Source organism: Leptonotus elevatus, chromosome 15 (assembly GCF_054856555.1).
Source record: "Leptonotus elevatus isolate MCC_2025b chromosome 15, RoL_Lele_1.0, whole genome shotgun sequence".
In the NCBI taxonomy this organism is placed as follows: Eukaryota; Metazoa; Chordata; class Actinopteri; order Syngnathiformes; family Syngnathidae; genus Leptonotus; species Leptonotus elevatus.
Window position 1 is genome coordinate 13314958 of NC_141253.1, and position 21164 is coordinate 13336121.

The following is a 21164-nucleotide window of genomic DNA, read 5'->3' on the forward strand; positions in this document are numbered from 1 at the left end:
TCACTTACCTCAAAATGGTCGGATCATGTGTCAACGACATACAGCACATGGTTTGCATACTCTGTCTCAGTGAGCATTATTTATTTTTCGATATAATGCATCCGCCAAGCAGGTGTGGCATATCAAGATGCTGATTAGACATCATGCCTGAAGCTGCCCACAATAAAAGCCCATTCTAAAATATGCAGTTTCATCAAAACTAAATTCACTTGGTATGAAATACTAGTCATGTTTTAATGAGAAGTGGTGTCTGAACCTCTTGACTGAGCCTACTGTACTTTTTTTGTATTGGAGATCATTCATTATTTTTTTTGATTAGCTAGAGGAAATAACCTTGATTATACTGCCAGGTGCGTTGACAAAGGATCATGATGCCTGAGGCTTAATTGCGCACTAACAAGACAACTCTACCTTTACCATCTCTACAGAAGGGTGACCAGACATTCTGGCTTTAAGCCTCGATTCCCGGTGGATTTCGCCAGCCCCGTTGTTTAGTTTTGTCCAACTTTTATGAAGATCCCATCACGTTTTTTTTAGTCCAGTTAGCAAACCAATTGTTGAGGCCATGTTTATGTCAATCACACAGTTGTCATAGTGATGAATACGATAAACTCCTTCCTATTTACTTTCACACTCATACTTGCGCTCACTCTCATCCCCATCTAATCGCTAGCAGCCGCATGCGTGTTTTTCGTCATACCGGAACTAGAACTACTTCCTAGACGCTTTCGTGTCTAAGAATCATGGGTAATGTAGTCTTACTAGCCTAATGATGCGGTCGCCTGTCACCGATTCATTTGTTGAGCAGTGTTGAACTGTCAAACAATATATTCATGTTTGAATGGTACTTGTTCGACGTACCTGATCTTGATTGTAAATTGAAATGATTGAATAAAGTAAAAAAAAAGAAAAAGAATATATATATATATATATATAGCATTTAGCATTAGCTCAAGTAATAACACAACCACCAGTCACCAGAATTCCTGGTGAGGATTTATTATGTAGGCTATTTAGTTTAAGATCAATTGAAGTGCCATGGTTTTTCATTTTGAAAATCTGGTTAATTTGTACATTTGTTGCATTCATTTCACTGGTAGTAATTCTTTGGACCAGGACTCCAGCCCCCTCATCCCAGGTTGAATCATTTTGTTTAACAGACTTGAAATAAATACAACCTTGCATAATATAACCACGTCTGCTACATTTGAGCCATCCTCCTCTCTTCTCCACGCCAGTGGGGGGTTGTGGTTGCAGTACTGGCACTTGTGGCCGGTGTATGTTGCCACATAAAGCAACAACCTGCATGGCAGTTCAAAGCCAAGTGCGAGGGGACATGAAAGTAGCACACAAGATCACAGGGTGATATGGCAAGGAGCGTAAACAGAACACGCCTCCATTTGGGGGCCCAGCTCAAGTGTACCCTCATTGGGGGCTCTCAACATTATGGATGCTTGCCGGTTTCAACTCTATCCATTTGCAGAACAAGTAGACATCTGCCACCCTGCACCGCTTGGTGCTCATCGCCAATCCAAACATGCGTTTAATTGCGTCCACTGTGACACTAGACATTGGGAATATTGACAGGCGTGTTACAAAGCAGCCAGGTTGTTTGAGTATTTTAGCGTGTCCAGCTCCCAGGCGGGCTGTTGCTTTGTGAAAGCCCCATATTGTATTTCTTTCCTGTGCCAGAGCACGTTTCCTGTGGCGCTGCCGTGTCAAACAACGATGACCCGCCGCTTCCTGCAAGTCGCATGGAAGCGAGGCCCTGCCACGAGCCCCGGGGGCCTCCCGCCTGCCACCGAACATGCGTCCCCAACTCTCCCACCCCTCGCTATCAAGTCATCCCCCACCTTGCTTCTACCGCATCTCATTTTTCTCCCGCTGCCCCTTTCCCCACGCATCTTCCTTCATCATCCTTTTTACCTCAACTCTGCCATGCCCCTTTCTACTCCACGCTTCCCTTTATCTGCACCTCCTTTCCTCTTTGGATTCAATCTTCCCTCCCCCCCTTTCAGGTCACAAGAGGTTCTGTCAGACATTTCCCGTGCACGCCGTTGATCCAGACCACACCTTGTGAGGGGGATTTCTTCCTCAGCCACGTGACTCACGTGCAGTCTTAAGTCAAATGCCCCTAAGTGGCGATAGGCATGATAGCAAAAATGTTCTTGCTCACCAGTGGTATGACATATGGTTTGTTAGAAAAAATCGATTCGGCAATATATCGCAATATTACAGCGTGCAATTCTCCAATCGATTCGATATGTGGCCGAATCGATTTTTTATGGAAATATTCAACAAAACGTCTTACTTAGGGTTAGGATTCACACATTAAGCATGGAAGAATGTTATATTAGCGGAACATTTAGCCTTAATATTTGATTTCAGTGCTGTTCAAACATGAAACAGACTGCAATCTGAATTTTCAGATAAATACATTGTCATACAAATCTTACAGTGTACATGTACAAGTTTACTGATTTATATTTTCTAAATCTGAGTTAAAAAAATAATAATCGCAATAATCAATTTATAGATTTGTACCGGGATTAATCGGCATCGAATCGAATCGTGACCTATGAATCGTGATATGAATCGAATCGCCAGGTACTAGGCAATTCGCACCCCTAGTATGACAGTTAATATCAATTCCTCCACTTTATAGAGAAATTTGGGGTTCGTATTAAGGCGGAAAATTCAGCTCAATATTTACTAAGCAACAAGTATGTGAGTGTTTATTTTGATCTTCTGATGAAGTCAGAAAGACCATCAGTGCATTACAGCGGAGCCTTCAACAGTCTGCTTTAAAGAGACATCTCCAAGTAAACACCTGTGAGCCGTGTGTGTTGAGCTGCCAATTGGAGCACTGCTATTGTTCCCTGTAGAAATCAAGAACATGGCAGAGGTTAAAGACTTAACGTGACTGATGACTACTAGCTTACAAAAGAGCCCCCTTACAACTGTAACTTGGACAGAAGGGGGAAAAAAATCCCCATTTTGCTTGCATCTGTTCGTCGGGTCAGCGGGGTTTACAATTGGCTTCCCTTCCCGTCTCATTTGGAGGTCATGTGTCAGCGCGCGTGAGCTGGCGACGCAAACACGCTTTCGGCGCATCTCCTAAGTTGCTTCTTTTTACACTCCGCCCTGTCCGGGTCAGGGAGCAGGAAGTGAGCTGGGAGAAAAGAAGGAAGCAGAAGCAGTTCTCTGTAGCTGCAGGTAGTCACCTTTAGTCGTGACCTTCAACCCGGCCCTCAATCAGGCTGACAGCGCTTGCTTGGACAAAGCGCAGATGTGCATAAACAGTATGCGCAACCATGTAGAAGCCTCTCCGAGACACAAAGACAAAAATCCTCTTAATTTATTTCTTTATTATGTGACAACAATGTTCACTTGTGACATTTACAGACGTGGACAGGAAAGCTGTATGAATCACGCAGCCTTCCTTTCATCAAAATATATTTTATGATGACAGCGAAGCTCTGTGCAAAAGCAACTGCTGGTATAAAGCGCCCTTCGCGGTCCTGGCTGCTTTTGAACAGAGCCTGTGACCTCACCAGGTCCAAAAGAACAACTTGCTGCCATGTTTGGAAGGTTCGAGTTTACTCTCGACGGTTGGGTTGGGTTCGGGGCGCGGGCGGGAGTGGTAGGGGTTCTCAGGTGGGGGCCTCGAGGTTGAAACCTTGGTCACCTAAAAAAAAAAATCAAAATCAAGCAGGCACACCGTCACCTGGTTTCCACTGCAAACACTTTAATTTAAATGTCTACAACAGGGGCCTCTGAGGACCCTAAAGACAGTCCCCTTTTCAGAAAACTTTTACCAAACTGCCACCATATACGAGCATAATGTTGTGGCTAACTTCACTCAAATGTGGCTAAGACATTTTGATACTGTTTCGCCACAGTGGCTCAAAGCTTTCATGAGCCAGTGTCAACTCTGAAACGGAATCAGGAGTTTTGTTTGATAACACTGAAATGATCACATTTTACTATAAGCGGTTCAGATCATTGACGGATGGATTGAAGTTAAAGGATGCCATTCTTGTGAGTAAGTACCACATTATTCAAAATGCACAGCAAAATCGCCAGTGTTAAATTAACACTGAGAATGTTGAATCTAACACTTTTCAAAGTGTTTACATCAATGAGTGTAAATCTGACACTTTTCAAAGTGTTACCCCCCCCCCCCCCCCCCCACACACACACACACACACACTTAACCAGTGTTACTCCAACACTGTAGCGTTAAAAATCTACACTGGTAAACACGAAGTAGTGTTGAATGTAGTCTACACTAGTGTCAGTGTTAAACATTTAATTCTGCCAAACTACACTTAAAACTCTTATTGCATTAGTGTCAGAGTTAACATTTCAACTCAATGGTAGTTCACTTATATATCATTTTTTCCTTCTTACACGGCCCTTAAAGTGCTTTACATTTTGACTAGTGGTGACATGGCACCAGAAGCAACTGGTCTGGTTCACACTGGCCTAGGGATCGAACCCTCTCTCTAAGGTTCGGGAGACGACCACTCTACCACGGAGTCAAGCCGCCCTAACAACAACAACTGGATGTTATCGCCATTGAAATGTCAACAGCGCGCTGGAAAACTAGAACGTTTCTCCTTCACCGGAAATGAGGGTGTGGTCAATTTAACACTCAAGGTAGTGCTGTTGAGGTTACACCCAACATCCACCCCAACACTCGGGGAAATTTACTCTGACAGTGTTAAAATAACATGGCTTACTGCCTATTTGATCAAATTGTGGAAATTTAACACAGATTTGCTGTGTAGCTACTTAAGGCGGCATAATTATGCCAAACGAAATGTCGTTTGTTCTCACTACGCTACCTCAACATAAAATTAGTTTTTTTCAATGTCAAGTTGTTGAACAACTGCTGAAAGTGAGCCAGGAACATCACAGTAATCACAACTTAGCTGTCTGTCATTTTCCACCTCAGCTCTCTGAAGAGTTGAGAACAATAGATTTGATTGACAGGGAAAAGTTGGAGTGGAGAGAGAGAGAAAAAGGGCATGATTTGTGAAATGTACAGTCAGGCAGATGCAATCAGATGCTCCTCCAATCAACACCAACGGCAGCCATCAAACGGAAGTGCTCGCTATTGAGGCTCACCTTCGACAGGTCTCCCAGCTCGGGTCGCTCCCAGCCCAGCTTGTCCAGGACACAGTTGTCGAAGGCGTGCTGTTGCTGGCGGCAACGGCGCAGCTCGGCCATATCAGTGTAGTCCAGACAGGTCCAGTATTCGGTGAACGACTCGGCGCAGTTCCCCTTGATTTGCCTAACGGGTACAGGTGAACAACAGAGGAAATACGTGACGGCTTTCGCTGCACGAGTGGCGGAAACACATGATTACACTGATTGACAATATAGGAATAAATGACTGTTTACCAGGACTCTGTTTTCAATTGATCTGTGCAACAGTTCAAAGCATGCGAGGCTTTTTAGACGCTTTATGCGCATTTGCTCAGTGAAACCAACATAACATTTCGGTGTTTTGAGTGGTCTTACTAAATTTCTGATAGGGCTGAACAATCAATCAAATTCAAATCGACATCGCAATGTAGTAGAACACACATTTTTGAATTGCTAAGGCTTTATTTTGGACAGGCCAGGGAGTCCTTTAGTTACGTCGTACTATGTTGTTTCGACTTTACGGTGCCCGTGCCTCATCCATAACACCTTCTTTTTCATTAATTTCCCACAGTAATCACGCCATTTTAAAGTTATTTAAAGTTGCGTTGTTGTTCCCTCCAGCAACGGATGTCCACCAGCAGGTCAGCTTGCCATGAGGCGCCTCACATTTCCGTGTTTATAGCTACGCTCTGCCGTCCGTCAGCAATGAGTGTCCGTGCAGAAACACGAAACATTGGTTCAGACTCTTAATACTTTGATGTAAATATTAGGGGTGGGAATCTTTGAATGTCTCACGATTCGATTCCGATTTTTGGGCCTACGATTCGGTTCAGAATCGATTTTCGATTAAGAACAAATTTTTATTAAAAATGATTTGATTGACAATGATTTTTGCTTCAATCTATAGATGTGCAAGGAATTGTAAAGATCGACTCCAGTCTGGCTCGCTAATGCTAATTAGCGCACTACTCGCGGCACTTTTATCACTCAAAAGAACGGCTCCATGCTGGAAAAAAAACTTTTATTGGAATAACTTGATCGTGACTTTTTCCTTCTACTCTCTAATATGGCTACAACTTAACAGTGTATTAGACCGCGTGGAACCACACTGCCCCTCAGTGGCCAAACCGGGTACAACATGAACAGCGCTCCAATCAAAGGCGCACACAGACAAAGGCAAGGCAGTATAAAATAATTTAAATAAAATCGATTTTGGGACATTTTAAATCGATTCTGAATCGTACTAAATGAGAATCGCGATTCTTATGACGTTTTGGCACATCCCTAGTAAATATCGACTTTAATGGGGAAATCCGACTTAAGTCGAAATTCGGGTTACATAGCCAGCGTGGGAACGGAACTCCGCCGCAACTTGAGGACTCCCTTTATACTGTATGTATATTTTATTTATTTACATTATAGTGTCTGGCGAAGTTCAGATCTTAGGAAGTGCAGTCCACATGTTTGGTTGTAACCACAGCCACAGATTGGTTGGCATTATTGTTGTAATCTGATTTACGCAACACATGTTTGGGAGAAGTTAGTGTAGTGAATGCTTACAAGACTGCAAGTCAGTGTTTAGGAAGTTAAGAACTCTAATCGAACTGTCTTTCATCTTAATTTATGGTTCAATAACCTTTATTTTAGCAAAAGAAAATCGATAAGGACTATGTAATATGTATAATAAATCAGATACCGTTTATTGTAATACAAACTATTTCATTGCTTGGGTAGTGTTTGTAAAAAAATAAATAAAATAAAAATTAAATGAGAAGAGGACAGAGAAGAGGGGAAAACCCAATTACATATTTGCCAAGAAAGACGGGGTTAAAGTGATTAGTTGTTTATAACCGATTTGTTTTTAAATGTTTAATGGCTCTTTAAAAGATGCAAGTGATTATTTCTTAAAACTAGTAGAAATGTTTACTCTATTGGGTCAGTTTGTTTCTTAGTTCTAGAATACAAGTCCAACCTACCATTTTCTTTTCAAGGTGGCCAGTTTTTAGTTAATAACTTAAGACACACTTATCTCTTTTAGGTACCTGAAGAAATTGAGTGCACACTCGTTGACTTTCATCCCTTCTTCGAGACACTTGCGAGGGTCCTTTTCCTCCCAGCGGCAGAGCATGAAGTCTTTGTTGGGTTTGTCACACTGGGAGCCGTAGTGGTGAGCGGACGCCTTCAGCACCGAAGATGAGACATTGATCTGGTTGTGCGTACAAAAAAAAAGAATGACACGTTTACACGACAAGTAAGTTTCTTGTAGTAGATTGCAGCAAGCTACAAACAGTTAGCCAATTTGCTAACACGCTAGCTTCTTAGATGCAGTATAATTTCAATTCACACTGCTGCTCACCTCATCCACGTTCAGCTCCTGCAAAGTGGGAATCTCCACCGGCATGGCTGCATGCGTGTGTAACAAAGCACACGCAGAAGAACCGACAACGCCGTCTAAATTTTCAAGGTCTTCTCGTCTAGCTCAGGAAGAGCGACGGAGACGCGTAGAAGGTCAGTTTTCTCTTCAAACGTCTGTCGACTAGGTGGCGCGTGTGGATGACGTAGTACGAGCGACAATACACAGATTACGCATGCGTACTGTGGATATGGGGAAAAGTGTTGTTGTTTTTTTGTTTGTTTTTTAATAAATCTGACTTTGGTCTAATTGTATTGTTTATGTATATTTTCTTCGTCAACGTGTTGCAGTATAATATATTATCACAAGACGACACGTTCATTTGACACAATACTGACTTTAGATACCATGTTGCCATGGTAACTGTACACTCCGACGATGTTGACTGTTGAACGTTTTATGCACGTCATTGCGACGGTTTATGTTGCCTATTTAAACTACTGTTGCTCTTTTTGGGGTGAACATCGGTTTCTTTCATTTGTGTCAAAGTAAAGCAGAGAGGAAAATAACTTTTGAGGAGACTGGCCATTGAAAGAGAAAGTAAAAATGGAGCTCACCGGAAGCAGTTATGATGGGCCTACTCTAAATAGCAGGTAAGTACGAGCCATTTCAATTCCATGTGGATTGATGAACGGGCGGACGGATGGGTGGATGATACAACATCTTTTGTGGGACATTACATTGTCACAGCATCAATATTCACAGTTACAGCAAATAAAGAGCCACAATTACAGATCAACTTTTGAGGGGAGCCTATGATAGCTGCACAGACACATATAGACAAACATTTTTGTGTGTGTTTAGTTAGTTACTTTCTTTTTTTCTTTTTTCTTTTATTTATTTTCAATTGTTTTTTTCTCTATGCCTACTAGTGGTGCATGTATTGTCGTTTCTGGACATACAGGCACAGTGGACCCTGGTTATTCGCAGGGGATATGGACTAAGGCAGACCGCGAAGAGCGAAAATCAACAAATAATTGGCACATTATTATAAATGCAATGAAAAAAAACAATACTTGCGTGGGAAAAAAAGCAAACAAGGAGGAGGTCAATAAAAAATGTGAATAATTGTGGGTTAACATGAATAATGAGTTATAGATAGCCTACCCAAAAAAATATGCGATTGATTGCCAAACCATGAATGAAGAAGCCAGATGTAGTTGTATAGTAATTGCTTCGCTTATTGTGATGTATTAACCTGCCTTTCATAGTCTAGATCAAATCTAGTGTGTAAACACTAATTTCACTATTCATGCTTTTTTTTTTTTTATCATTCAGATTTATACATGTTTATGCAAGGTGTTGACATCATGCTGGTCTATTGTGTTGTCAGGATGGAAGGAGAAGGGGAGTACACCTTCCCATCCGAAACCAAGTATATAGGTCAGATGAAAGATGGGATGTTCCATGGCGCAGGGGTGCTCCACTTTCCAAATGGGAGTAAATACGAGGCCACCTGGGAGAACGGCATTGCAACGCAGGTGTGTGGGGTTTTATTTGTGTTTGTATGCCCACATCTACACTATGTTTCACATCCGTTATACTTAATATTACATCTGCTACATGTTATAGCAATCACTCATCATTCTTGTAGTAGCTATTAGGTTTCCCTGTGTCATGCTTGACAATGGTGTATTCTGTCCTGGTCATGTGCATTTACAGCAGCAATCATTGCAATTATTATCATCAATTCAGACGAGGGTCACTTCAAATGATAGTTATGGTGAACCGTGACTAAACTCAGCCAAGACTTCCCTGCACCTGCATTGATGCAACTATGCCAAGCCCAAAAGGCAACACAGGGGGAACCTTGTACAAGTAACGCAGCTTTAGTCTGACCAAGAGCATTTTCTATGAAAAACAATGCCCTTACTTACATTTGTTTTTAATGTTATTAATCACACAAAATGATAGTTTAAACGATTCAATGTAAAATTACATAACTGAAATAAAATAATAACTGTGTAGGACATACAGCAACATAAACAAAAATGATCAGGCCATAATAATTTTTGCTAGGCAGATTTCATAGGGGCCAAAGGGCAATTAAAAAGTCGCTCAGACGAAGTTTATTAAGTGATACAATTTGGAGGTCAACCACAATTTATTGCATCCACATAATAGTCCTCAAAAGTCAAACAAAAACTTGGACTTCAAACCATAATCTTAACCCATGGGCAGTATTTTATTTTGAAATGGCTTGGTCAGAACCATCGCAAAGCCCAAAATGGGTCACAATACTGCCTAGGGGTGAGATATCAGCAGATCTCACAAAATGTCAGCTCAGTGAGCAGTGGTGGCCCGGGTGGGCAAATTTATTGTGAGAAACCATATTATATTTTTAGGACCAATGGATGGGCCATGTCATTTGTATATGGATGTAAAATATATACAATATTTTGTTTTTGTTTGTTCTATATTTCATAATTATTTTTCTGTTAAAAATTAAATTAATTGTTCAATATTTTTTAAACAATTTTAATTAAAAAAAACATTTAAAATACATTTTATTATTACTTTTCTGTATTATTATTTTGTTATTGATTAATTTACCAATTATTTTATAAGTATACATTTGTAAAGTATATGTAAAATGTATTTTTAACTACAAATTTAGTTTTCAATGAGATGAATAGATATAAAATAAATAAAAATGAGATTTAATTATCCCTTTGTTTTTTTGTTGTTGTTTTTTTTTTTTAAGCTGAATTTTTACAAGACTTGTGATAAGCTAAATGCGCCGTGTGCCTTATTAATGAATGGAGGAATGGACTGGTGGGCTGTATGTGGATCACAAGCCATATTTTGCCACTCCTTATTTTGTACATGGAGCAACATAAATCAACGATATTGTTTCAATTTTCCTGGTCATGACTCTCAGTTCAGCAGACCATTTGTTGCTCGGCAGAATGCTCAATAGCCAACGAAAAAGGGAACCTCCTTAGTTTAATACTGTCAAAATTATATACATATATATATATATATATATATATATATATATATATATATATATATATATATATATATATATATATATATATATATATATATAAATAAATAAAAAAGAGCACAACCAGAATTTTTGGTGGAAAATATGCCTCAAAAGTTGTATCAAACATTTACTAAACCTTCATTTTGTAAGATGTAATTAATAAATAAAAAAATATGTGGGATTTTTGTTGTTGTTTTAAATAGACCAATGTGAATGTCAAGTCGAATCACAGAATTGAACTGTGCCAATTGTAAAAAAATAAATAATAATAATCTGCTGAATTACAAGACTAATTTGTTTGTACAGCGTATATTGCTTTCATAATTGACTCCATACTCTATATTGAATGTCAGATCTGATTGAATCTGAATGGGACACTGCCTCGAATATAGCATCACCACTCATTCTGACAAATGACAAATTATCTGGGGAACTCATCCAACTTTCTCATGTCTTGCATTTCAACTTTCCAACCTCGCAACAAAAGAAAATCAAATACAATAAAATAACCATTGTAATCTTAATGGACAGATTCACGTTGGCTTGGGTACAAATGAATGCCATCAATTTAAACTGTCCCATTTGCTCTGTTTCCCATGTAGAAACAGATGTAATGCCATTTTTGTGATTGTGATTGCATTGTTTACTTTGCAAAGTAGCTGTTTCTAATAAGCAAAATTCTCCAACAATGTTTATTTGTTCTCTCATGAGCTATTGTCTCTTCCCACGTAAATACAAACACACGCACATACGCACACATATACTGTAGACATCAATTGTTTACCAGAAGGCAAATCCCATTGTCTCCCATTAGCCGATCCATGCAGACTGGAATATCCATCTCTGCCTTGAACCAAAAACAAAGATGGAAACATGCACATTCTTGTGTGCCGCTTAAAGCACTTAAGAGTGACATTTTAAAAACAGTGGCTTAGAGTATGTTTTCTTAAATTGTTTCTGGAGTTAGCACGTAACCCCCAGGGTCTCACTTGTAATAATTTTGGTTGGCACTAACAAACAGTCCTACCGAGTACACTTAACAGTGTGGTTCTACATTGTACTGATGAGATTTTGCTGTTTTCCCACATGTCAAAAGCAGATGTGCATGTCAAAGAATTCAAAAATCAAATAAATGCTCAATCTGTATGAAGTTTCAATGTTTGAATGTTTATATTCCTTAAAAAAAAAAAAAAAGGGAGCATTCACCTTTGCCGACGGTCTGCCATACCAAGAGAAGAACTGGGATTACTGCGACGGCAATGACAGACGCTTCTACACTGAGAGATGCAATGGCCTTCGACCAGCAGGTTCACATTGTTCTCATTTGATCAGCCGTTAAGACTTCATTTAAGGATGGAGTGATGTGATGTTGTTTTTCCTGCATATTTTGTCATGAAGGTGAATCCCAGCTTACAGACCTTCATCCTCCACGTGTCATTCCTGATGGCTGTTATGACTGTGGAGATGGATTCTATGACCCCGCTACTAGAATGATCACTTCCTATGATGGCACTTTTCTCAGGACGGCAGGTGAGACAAACCATTTTGTTTCAGACTGATACCAGTTTAAGTATATTCAACTCATGACTACTGTTACTAAAACTTTTGTATTTTCCAGAAGCATTTGTTGTTGTTTTCATCATTTTGTTTCAATTAAAATGCCTGAACAGGGACTTGAACCCCGGACCCTCAGATTAAAAGTCTGATGCTCTACCAACTGAGCTATCCAGGCTCTAAATTGTTTGTTTTTTTGTTCAATGTACTACTACAAACTAAATGCACAAGTACAAGGACGGTCCTAAGTCAGTGGTCTCAAAGTCCGGTCTTCGAGGGCCTGAGTCCTGCATGTTTTAGAGGTTTCCCACGTTCAACACATCTGATATTTAACATTGTCAGCAAGCTCTGCTGGATCCTGATAATGAATCAGATGTGTTGGAGTAGAGAAACCTCGATTACATGCAGGACCCAGGCCCCCTTTGACACCTGAGTCCTAAGTAATGAACTTGGGAGGCTTCATGAAGTAGCTTTATCGGTGGACTTAAGTGACTGTCATTTGACTTGTATTGTCCATATTTTTTTTTTGTTATTTTTACTATTTTGTCTTAATAAGAATGCCTAGACAGGGACTTGAACCCTGGACCTGGATGCTCTACTGACTACGGTCAGCCAATTAAATCAATTTCGTTCCATTGTCATTAGCCAATCAAACTGCCTACTCGTTTCATTGTCATTAGCCAACCAAAATGCTTTCTTTCCATTGTTGTTCGCCAATCAAAGGCGTAAATCATGCTGTTTCTACTAAGTACTGTCTCAAATGTTCTCCAATTTTGATACTGTAAATGTATAGGATCGTATGCCGAGAAGCGTTTCTTGGGAGTGGTAATATAGCGAAGAGACTTCCTGTGCAAACAAAAAGGTAAAGCTAAATTAAATACAGTATATTTCCAATGTTCTACTTTTAGTAAGTTTTGCATGACCAAATATACATTGCATTGCATTGCAAACATTTTTTTTAAAATTAAAATTCTGTTAAAGAGTTTTTTTTAAATAGATTTTATTTTAATCCAACAGACAACATACATCAATCCATTAAAGAGTTGAAAGTACAAGCTGTGGTTTGATACGGTGTTAATAGATGTTCAACAGTACCATCCTTAATTACAGTATTGTTTTTATTTGTGGACTAAATTTCAATTCAAACATAAAGAAAATATCCTGTACATTTACCGTATCAAAATTGGAGAACATTTGAGACGGTACTTAGTAGAAACAGCATGATTTATATAATAAGAGCCTACGAGCTGTATATGTCTAATCTGTATTTATACATATAGTTTATACAGTAGTCTGTTCGCAAGATATGATGGCCGCCGTCCAGCATCTGCCCTGTGGCTAATGCCTTTGTTTGGCGAACGACAATAGAAAGAAAGCATTTTGGTTGGCTAATGACAATGGACAAGGAGGCAGTTTGATTGGCTAATGAAATGGAACAAAATGGAAAGAAGGCAGCTTGAATGGTTTATGACATTGGAATGAAATTGATCTAATTGGCTGACCGTAAGACAGCCTTGCGGCTGCCGGCTGCCATCCATCGAGGCTGTGGGTTGTGTTTTCTCGTTGTACTACTCCAAATGAAAAGCACAATACCTATTTTTATTTTCCATAAAAATGGATTGGTATTTTGTCTCAATAAGAACGCCTGAACAGGGACTTGAACCCTGGACCCTCAGATTAAAAGTCTGATGCTCTACCGACTGAGCTATCCAGGCTCTGACTTGACTCTTCTAAAGTACAAGCACAACAGCAAATGGTTCAATGACAACTTATGGTATTCAGGGATGGACTTCATGAACAGCCAAAGTAGCTTTATTGATGGACTTAAGTGACGGTTATTCGACTTTCGTATTTTCCACAAACAGTATTTATTTGTATTTTTTGTGAGGGGAAGGTATTTGTATTTTCCATACAAGTTGATTGGTATTTTGTCTCAATTAGAATGCCTGAACAGATTGGCTAATGACAATGGACGAGGAGTCAGTTTGATTGGCTAATGACAATGGAACGAAACAGTCAGTCAGTCTTGCGACTGCCAGATGCCGCTATCCAGGCTCTGGACTTGTTTTTCTCAATGTACTACTATAAACTAAAAGCACAATACTGAGTTAAAAACTTGAAATAGCCCAAGTAGCTTTCTTGATGTACTTTAGTGACTATACTATTATTAGACGTTTGTATTTTACTTTTATTTTTTGAGTATCATTCATTCCTCCCTGTACTGTACTGCAGGTATAACAGCAGTTCAGTTTGATCAACTGAATGATTTATAAGCTAAAAGTGCACTTGTCTTAAAAACGGCTCCCCTGCTCCATCCAGTCCCAGTTCCATTGTCCTTCTGCATTCAATCAGTAGTGTCCTTGCTAAAGAGTGTAGTGCATTATACACACCCTCTTGTCTTGTTATACCGTTTTTTTTTTTCGTTTTGTTTTTTTAGAAAAATGCTCCTGTATCCTGTATGGATTTATTTTCCAACCCAAGGAAGTGCAGGGGCATTTGTCAGAGCGCGTGTAAACTTGGGATTTATTGCCTCATGGCTTCCCGTCCAGGATGCAATGATGATGGGACGGGGAAGAAAATCCCCTAATCCGGTGCGGGGAACATCTCAACACAGTAAGGAAAGAGGAAGGAGTGTGTGCATGTTGCTGTTTGAACTGGTGGATGGAGGAAAAGGTGCAACTCACCTACGTTTACCCTACAAACCTGAATGGATTTGATGATAGATTTGGCTAATCTTCACTCCGTTTGAAGACTCCTCAGCCTCCTTAGATACCGTTGCTAACAAACATTCCTGCCTGGCGCAGTGCCAAGATGCATAACAATAGGATCTTCAGCCAATATTCCCCAAGTGGTCACGGGTTATTTTTGGAGTCGACTCTCACAGGAGACCACACGTACTGTACCGCGGCTATACTGAGGTGGGAGAAAGTCACATGTGCAAGTCATAAGTACGTCTCAAGTCTTAATCTTCAAGTTCTAAGCAAGTCCCAAGTGACTCTGGCAAAAATCAAAAGTCACGACAAGCCATTACTCGGGCTGTTAACAAGTCAGAAGTCAATTAATCCAGGCTTGGTTGTACCAAATTGTTCATAATTATGGATGATGGTCCCTAATTTGTTTCCGTATTGTCTGTTATAATTGCCTTCCCAATTAAATGCATAAGCGACATGACGCTTACTTTGACCAGCTAGAGGTTCACTCAGCTGTAAAGTTAACATATTGCTGCATCTCATATCTTTGAGTTGCAAACTTTGTATATTTCATCGAATTAGCACAATGCAACAAAAACTGTGATCTTTTATCGAGTTTTGAGGCTCAACGTGCAATATACTGTACTGTACATTTTTTTTTTATTGAACCACAAAACAGAGTGTTATTGCCAAGAAGAAGAAAAATAAGCATTTTGTGATGCTGTTAGCAATGCTTGATCACCCCATTCATTGACGCCACCAGTGCATTTTGGCAACACAGACTGCTTGCTTTACGTTCTCGCCCAAGTAGCCTACACATGAAATTATAAATACAGTTGAGCATTACTGTAAAACACAAAATGCAGCACATGTACTGTGTATTCTGTAGAGATATGGCATGGAGGTAGCGTCTACTAGTGTGGTTAAGGTCTTGGTCAGGCGTGTCAAACATACGGCCCACGAGCCAGAACTGGCTCATCAGTGTGTCCAATCTGGCCCGTGAGGACAGAAAACACACTGCACACAACTGTTGTTGCTATTTTTGGCCTCTGGTGGGCGCACTGACGGCCACTTAAATGACATTGTGAAATTTGGCTGTTACTCAGGATTTTGATGTTAAAAAAAAAAAAATTGCACTCACATTTGTTAAGAAATTTCAGATTACCTTGCAATATGATAATAATAATAATAATAATAATAATAATAATAATAATAATAATAATAATAATAAATGGGAATATTTTCAGAATATAGGTGTAGTTATTTGAGCAAAAAACAAACAAACAAATATTTTGGAACTGTTGTTATTTATAGCTTAATAGGTCACAGACATACTGGAAAGTAGACCATGAATTAAAATGAGTTTGACACCGCTGGTCTAGATCGGTGTAGTCCAGGTTGACCCCCCCCCCCCCCCCCCTAAAAAAGTACAGTCAAATAGTTTGGCTTAAATAAGGAGTGTTTATTATTTTATTTTATTTTTTTCATTTGATGGCTGCATACCGAAAAATGGAAGGATGCAATGGCCTCTTTGAAATTATTTTAGTTTAATTTATTAAACACACATAAATCAAGCAAGCAATTAGATATTGTTTCTATTTTCTAATTCTAATTAACTGTTACATAACAGCTTTTTCTGTTATAGGTGATGAGGCAAATAGTTTATAATTTTCACGATTTTGGGGTGGCTTCTGCCCTATATCCAACTACACTAGATCCACCCCTGCATTGCATAACCACCAAATCCCATCTATACATTCAGAACCAAAACAAGAGAAAACTGTACTAATCGGACAATTTTTAAAACAGTTGCGGCTGAGATCAGAAGATCATTGACTCGAGCAGACTTAGATTTTTAAATACTTTCAATTAATCAGGAAAAAATAGTGAGATTTCGATCCAAAAGATAAAAGATAGAGTGGAGTTATATTGATGTCCTATAATCGTGGCTCGGGACTCCTTTGAGAACCAACTGGAAGTCTCCTTGATTTTTTTTGACGCAAATGTTTGTGACTGAAGTGCAAATGAGAGGTTTGGACCGTGGGTTATTCTTGCCAACATGTCAAAGTGCCTTTTAACAGAGCCCTCAGATTCCAAAACTACTCTGCAAATATGTGAGCGCCAATTCTAACTCAGTTCGGAACATACTGCACTTATTAACTGATGAGTGGCTTGCAACAGGCGGCAAATATTTACATTGGTTATTGGTGTTTGTCACTTGGCAGTGACCAGCGACTGCAGCAGTGACTTCAACTTAGTGCATGAAACCACTGAATTTAAACGAGTTGACAATTAATGAGAACGTTTCCCATGCAGTTGTAGAACCAGATTAGTGTTCATCAACAGTACATCCATCTCTTTTTTTATTTTTTTATTTATTTTACTTAAAATAAAAAAATAAAATTAAAAAAAATACAATTAAAACAGTACCTCCATCGATGTTAATTTTTTTTATGAGCTACCATGATGTATGGCTTTATTGTTATTGTCATTATTTCACTTTTTTTTTTTTATGAAAGTAATTATGTATAGACTGAGGCTAATGGCAACAAGTAGCAACATCGCAGGCAGCTGCAGGGCTACCATATTGTTTGCCTCACTTTCCTGTTTCTGGGATAAGCACTTCCCTTTGAAAGGCCTCCACTGTGAAAAACATTCCAGTGCCAACAAAAACACCTCTGGTGACTTAACCACAGGCCCTCCCTTTGTCCCAGTCGGGCTGAGGTGTTCCATGGACAGATAACATCAACCTGGGCCTTGAGAAGTGGAATATTTGAAACGCTGGCTGCGCATACTGTACATCTGTGGACATAAAACACCATTTGGGTGGAATCCAAAGAGCGGTCGCGCATGGATGATCATTTCTAAGATGTGTATCAAACCAGACGCTGTTTTGTTGTGTGATATTATCATAGAAGTGGATTGGGCACAGATGACTTACACATGTACTGTTTCACTCCATGTGTTGACATTCAGTTTTCACAACAAGATTTGAAGAGTTCAAACGCAAAAGCAGATGTCTCCATTTCTTGTGGACTGAGGAAAATTACGTTTCTTTATGTTTTGTTATAGGTTGAAGTTTATCATTTTTATTTTGGATGTAGTAAAAATATGGATATGGTAAAAAGTTCATTCTAAATTTAGCAATTAACTCATTCACTCTCAGCCATTTTCACTGAAGCAACCCCCATCGCTCCCAGCTGTTTTACTGGATTTTGACTGATTTTGCAAGGCGCGCAGAATATTATGTCCTATTGCTTTAAAAACATGGAACCTACCAAAAGATTAGAGTCTCGTCTTTCATCAGGAAAAAAAAGTATATTTCTATCTGTTTCCATTTTGCAGCAATTAGCATTAGACTATAACTAAGTTTAATCATTATTCACAAATCTGTTTAAAACTGTGGGGGAAAGAGCTTGTTGCAGCATGGCCCGGGTTGATCTCTTATACTCTGTTGCCACCTGCTGGCTGTTTTTTGTAATAACTACCATTGCTTCAAGCATTCTATTCAGTTCAGAGGCTGCATCAAAGCCTTCTGTATGCTCTAGCATACAAAAACAGGAATTATTATTAATTATTATTTGGGAGCACGGTAATATTCAAAATAGAACATATTCATAAGTTTTTTTGGGAGCAAATGAGTTAAGAGACTAAATTTGGGGATATTCTAAAACTTTTTTTTCTGACCAATACCAGTAGGAATCTGTAACTGAATAGTCAACGTTACCGATACCAAGTACAGTACTGATACCAATTTCCCCCCCAAAATTCCCCCCAAAAACCAATGACAGATAATTTTAAAGAAAAACATGCATGATAGCATTAAAGTCACGTTGAGGTTGGTTGTGACGCCAGGATACACACATGAAATACACTCTTGTTAGGGTAAGTCGACTTTAATACTAACTCGGACGTCCTTCTTCCGGATTTTTTTCATCAACTGTCATAGCGATAATGACTTTAAATCTTATCACGGTGGTTTTAAATCTTCTCATGAGAACTTCAAATCTTGTCTCATTTTTTTCGCGTTTAAGTAAGTAATAGCTAATATGCCGTTGTGAAAAGGAGAAAATATATTTCTCTAAATCCCCCCAAAATTTCATAACTGTATGAGATTACACTGAATAACAGGTGAGTGTACTAGGATGGAACTACAGTCTCTTGAACTAATCGTGAACTATTACTTAATGCTGTAGTTGGGCCGAAACCTCACAAGTCACAATTTGGTAAATCTCACATTTTTTCCAAAAGTATTCTATTGGTTAGTCCACATGTGTGGGTTTTATTTATTTATATTTATTTATTTATTTACTTATTTGTTTGTTTTTACAAATTGTTGACTAGGTTAGTTAGTTAGTTAGTTAGTTAGTTAGTTAGTTAGTTAGTGATTTTACTAATTATTGACCAATCTAAAGTTGTTTTGGGGTCTCCTGAAAAGTGATTATTTTGGAGGTACTGGTTAATTATTGTTATTATTATTTTCTGACCTTGACATTAAAAACAAAACTATACATTGATTGCACAGACAGTTAACGTCGTGCTTGCTATTTCAGGATGACATGTGCTTGGTTGATGTGGGACAACAAAATGTTGTGACTATTTCCCAGCCACCTGTGTCTTCATTTTAAGCCAACTTAAATCACCACCACCCAATCTGAAGAGGGCGCTATTACTGAAGACGAGAACAGGGGTCAATCTAATCATCATTAATGCAGGTTTTAGGGGTCTTCTCTTGACCCGGTGACGAGGTACATGCAGGCCACGATGATTACATTTTACAGCCACAAAGACGGACGGAAAATGTTTGCAGCTGCTGATAAGTTCAATTGACCAAGCCCACCCCAAATCCCCCACAGTCTCCCTCCTGATCAGGTATAGGAAGAAGATTGGGGGAGTTTTGTGCTTGAAGTGGCTGTTAGCGTTGACGCCCGTCGCTGCCAAATTACACACAATCAGTCGTCAACCGGGACCTGCTCCCCCCACAATGGAGCCCCCCCGCCCCCCACCAAGCTCCACGCGTGCTACAACCTTTCGGGGTGAGGCCCGTGCGCCGCTCAAGTGCATGCAGCTGCGCGCGCTCCAGAGAAGGGCGACTTCCCCTGCCATTAGCTCCACATTTCACTCGTAACAATTGACGAACTGCAGCATTATCTGCTCCTCTGGCAGTCCTTCTTTGGCAGAACACAACAAAAAAGGGAAAAGAAGGGGCCGACCATTTTGTGAGGGGTTATTGTTTATGGGTGTCTGAAGTGGCTGTGAGAAGTTATTTTCTCCTAATTGTCAGGCTTATCTTGATTTGACAAAATTTACCAGCAACCTGAATGGCACTTCACTGCTCAAGCTGCCTTTTACACACAAAGTGACCTGCGTTTTTAATTTTTCAGCTCAGTCGCTATTATGCCTCCTTTCATGCTGTGTGTGATTACGATTTAGTTTACAGGCCGATAGATTTTTAAATGGTGGTCAAGCGGAAGACGTTTTCAGGAGGCCCCGCCGTGCTTAATTTGATGTACAGTGAACCCCCCGTCCACTGCGGGGGATACATTCCAGACCCACCTGCTATACGTGAAATGAAACCCCAAGATACATACCAGATAAAAGAAAAACATGTTTTTGAAAATCATTTTACACCTCGCAGTTATTGTAAAGAAAATGTTGGGGTTGACTTTCCCTTAAGATACGTATATGTGCAAAAATGTCCCCAAAACTCTAGAACTCAAGTACATTTAACATAAATCCTGTTTTATAAATTCAATATCAAATGTATTTAATGATTTATTTATTTTTTTAAACAGATGACTCTGAACATGGGTGGATAGTGCGAACCTGTCGAGTAGCGGAGGATCCGATTCCTGAGTCCTTCCTAGAAGAGGTTTCCTGTGTTTTCAACTTGGGAGGCGAGGAAGAAAATGAAACTGAGAATTAAACCAACATGACAATAAATATAGTGGAACCTCTAAATTTATAAATAAAAGAAAAAATTTGGAACAATAATCTTCCTTTAATTCCCCCCTAAATGCTGTAAATGACCAAAACAGGCTAACGTGCTAACATTAGCTTACAGTGTAGCTGTGCATTTTAGCTTTGGTTGTAGATTCCGACAGTAGCTACTATTTTGAAAACATACTAATTAGATTTTGTTTTAACTGATAATAAAAGCTGCATTGTAAATAACCACCATGAGTGTTGAGCAAGTCTGTGGTTTCCTATGTGTAAGCTACGCACATTAATGTTTCCGTGTTCTCATTAAAGAGTTGTTGCTAGCTTAACCTCATTATTTCTACAACAGGACTTTACAGCAGTCAATTTCCGCATTGGTTACGAGTCATAATTGTCCTGGTCACTTGTTGCTAGGCAGAAT

General features: G+C 39.4%; 3 protein-coding genes and 2 non-coding genes across 6 annotated transcripts in view; 1 reads left to right on the forward strand and 4 right to left on the reverse strand.

The window, feature by feature from the left end:
• Window positions 1-674, reverse strand: part of LOC147162012 (keratin, type I cytoskeletal 18) — a 38232-nt gene extending 37558 nt beyond the window's left edge. For both annotated transcript variants that reach the window (XM_086097397.1, XM_086097396.1), the window contains exon 1: window positions 9-674. The gene's annotated coding sequence lies outside the window, so the exon portion shown is untranslated. The remainder of the gene's footprint in view (window positions 1-8) is intronic.
• Window positions 675-3348: 2674 nt separating this feature from the next.
• On the reverse strand, window positions 3349-7703 carry ndufa8 (NADH:ubiquinone oxidoreductase subunit A8). Its single transcript, XM_086095883.1, has 4 exons — window positions 7511-7703; window positions 7197-7360; window positions 5134-5299; window positions 3349-3688 (listed from the first exon to the last, which is right to left on the reverse strand). Exons 1-4 carry the CDS (start codon window positions 7553-7555, stop codon window positions 3551-3553), a joined length of 513 nt encoding a protein of 170 aa, XP_085952009.1. The 5' UTR covers window positions 7556-7703; the 3' UTR covers window positions 3349-3550.
• A 222-nt stretch (window positions 7704-7925) lies between these two features.
• morn5 (MORN repeat containing 5) lies at window positions 7926-20980 on the forward strand. Its single transcript, XM_086097638.1, has 5 exons — window positions 7926-8160; window positions 8901-9048; window positions 11755-11866; window positions 11958-12089; window positions 20599-20980. The coding sequence occupies exons 1-5, from the start codon at window positions 8114-8116 to the stop codon at window positions 20727-20729; spliced, it is 570 nt and encodes a 189-aa protein (XP_085953764.1). The 5' UTR covers window positions 7926-8113; the 3' UTR covers window positions 20730-20980.
• On the reverse strand, window positions 12219-12291 carry trnak-uuu (transfer RNA lysine (anticodon UUU)). The gene has a single exon. It is a non-coding gene; the product is annotated as a tRNA-Lys (tRNA).
• Window positions 13756-13828, reverse strand: trnak-uuu (transfer RNA lysine (anticodon UUU)). Its single transcript has one exon. It is a non-coding gene; the product is annotated as a tRNA-Lys (tRNA).
• Window positions 20981-21164: the final 184 nt, after the last annotated feature.

Excerpts from the sequence above, each read along its gene's own strand:
- ndufa8 (XM_086095883.1), bottom strand. The coding sequence starts at position 7,555 with ATGCCGGTGGAGATTCCCACTTTGCAGGAGCTGAACGTGGATGAG. Across the intron at positions 5,300-7,196 it reads TGTGCACTCAATTTCTTCAG|GCAAATCAAGGGGAACTGCG; the intron begins GTACCTAAAAGA and ends TGTACCCGTTAG. Across the intron at positions 3,689-5,133 it reads AGCTGGGAGACCTGTCGAAG|GTGACCAAGGTTTCAACCTC; the intron begins GTGAGCCTCAAT and ends TTTTTTTTTTAG.
- morn5 (XM_086097638.1), top strand. The coding sequence starts at position 8,114 with ATGGAGCTCACCGGAAGCAGTTATGATGGGCCTACTCTAAATAGCAG. Across the intron at positions 11,867-11,957 it reads CAATGGCCTTCGACCAGCAG|GTGAATCCCAGCTTACAGAC; the intron begins GTTCACATTGTT and ends TTTGTCATGAAG. Across the intron at positions 12,090-20,598 it reads CACTTTTCTCAGGACGGCAG|ATGACTCTGAACATGGGTGG; the intron begins GTGAGACAAACC and ends TTTTTTAAACAG.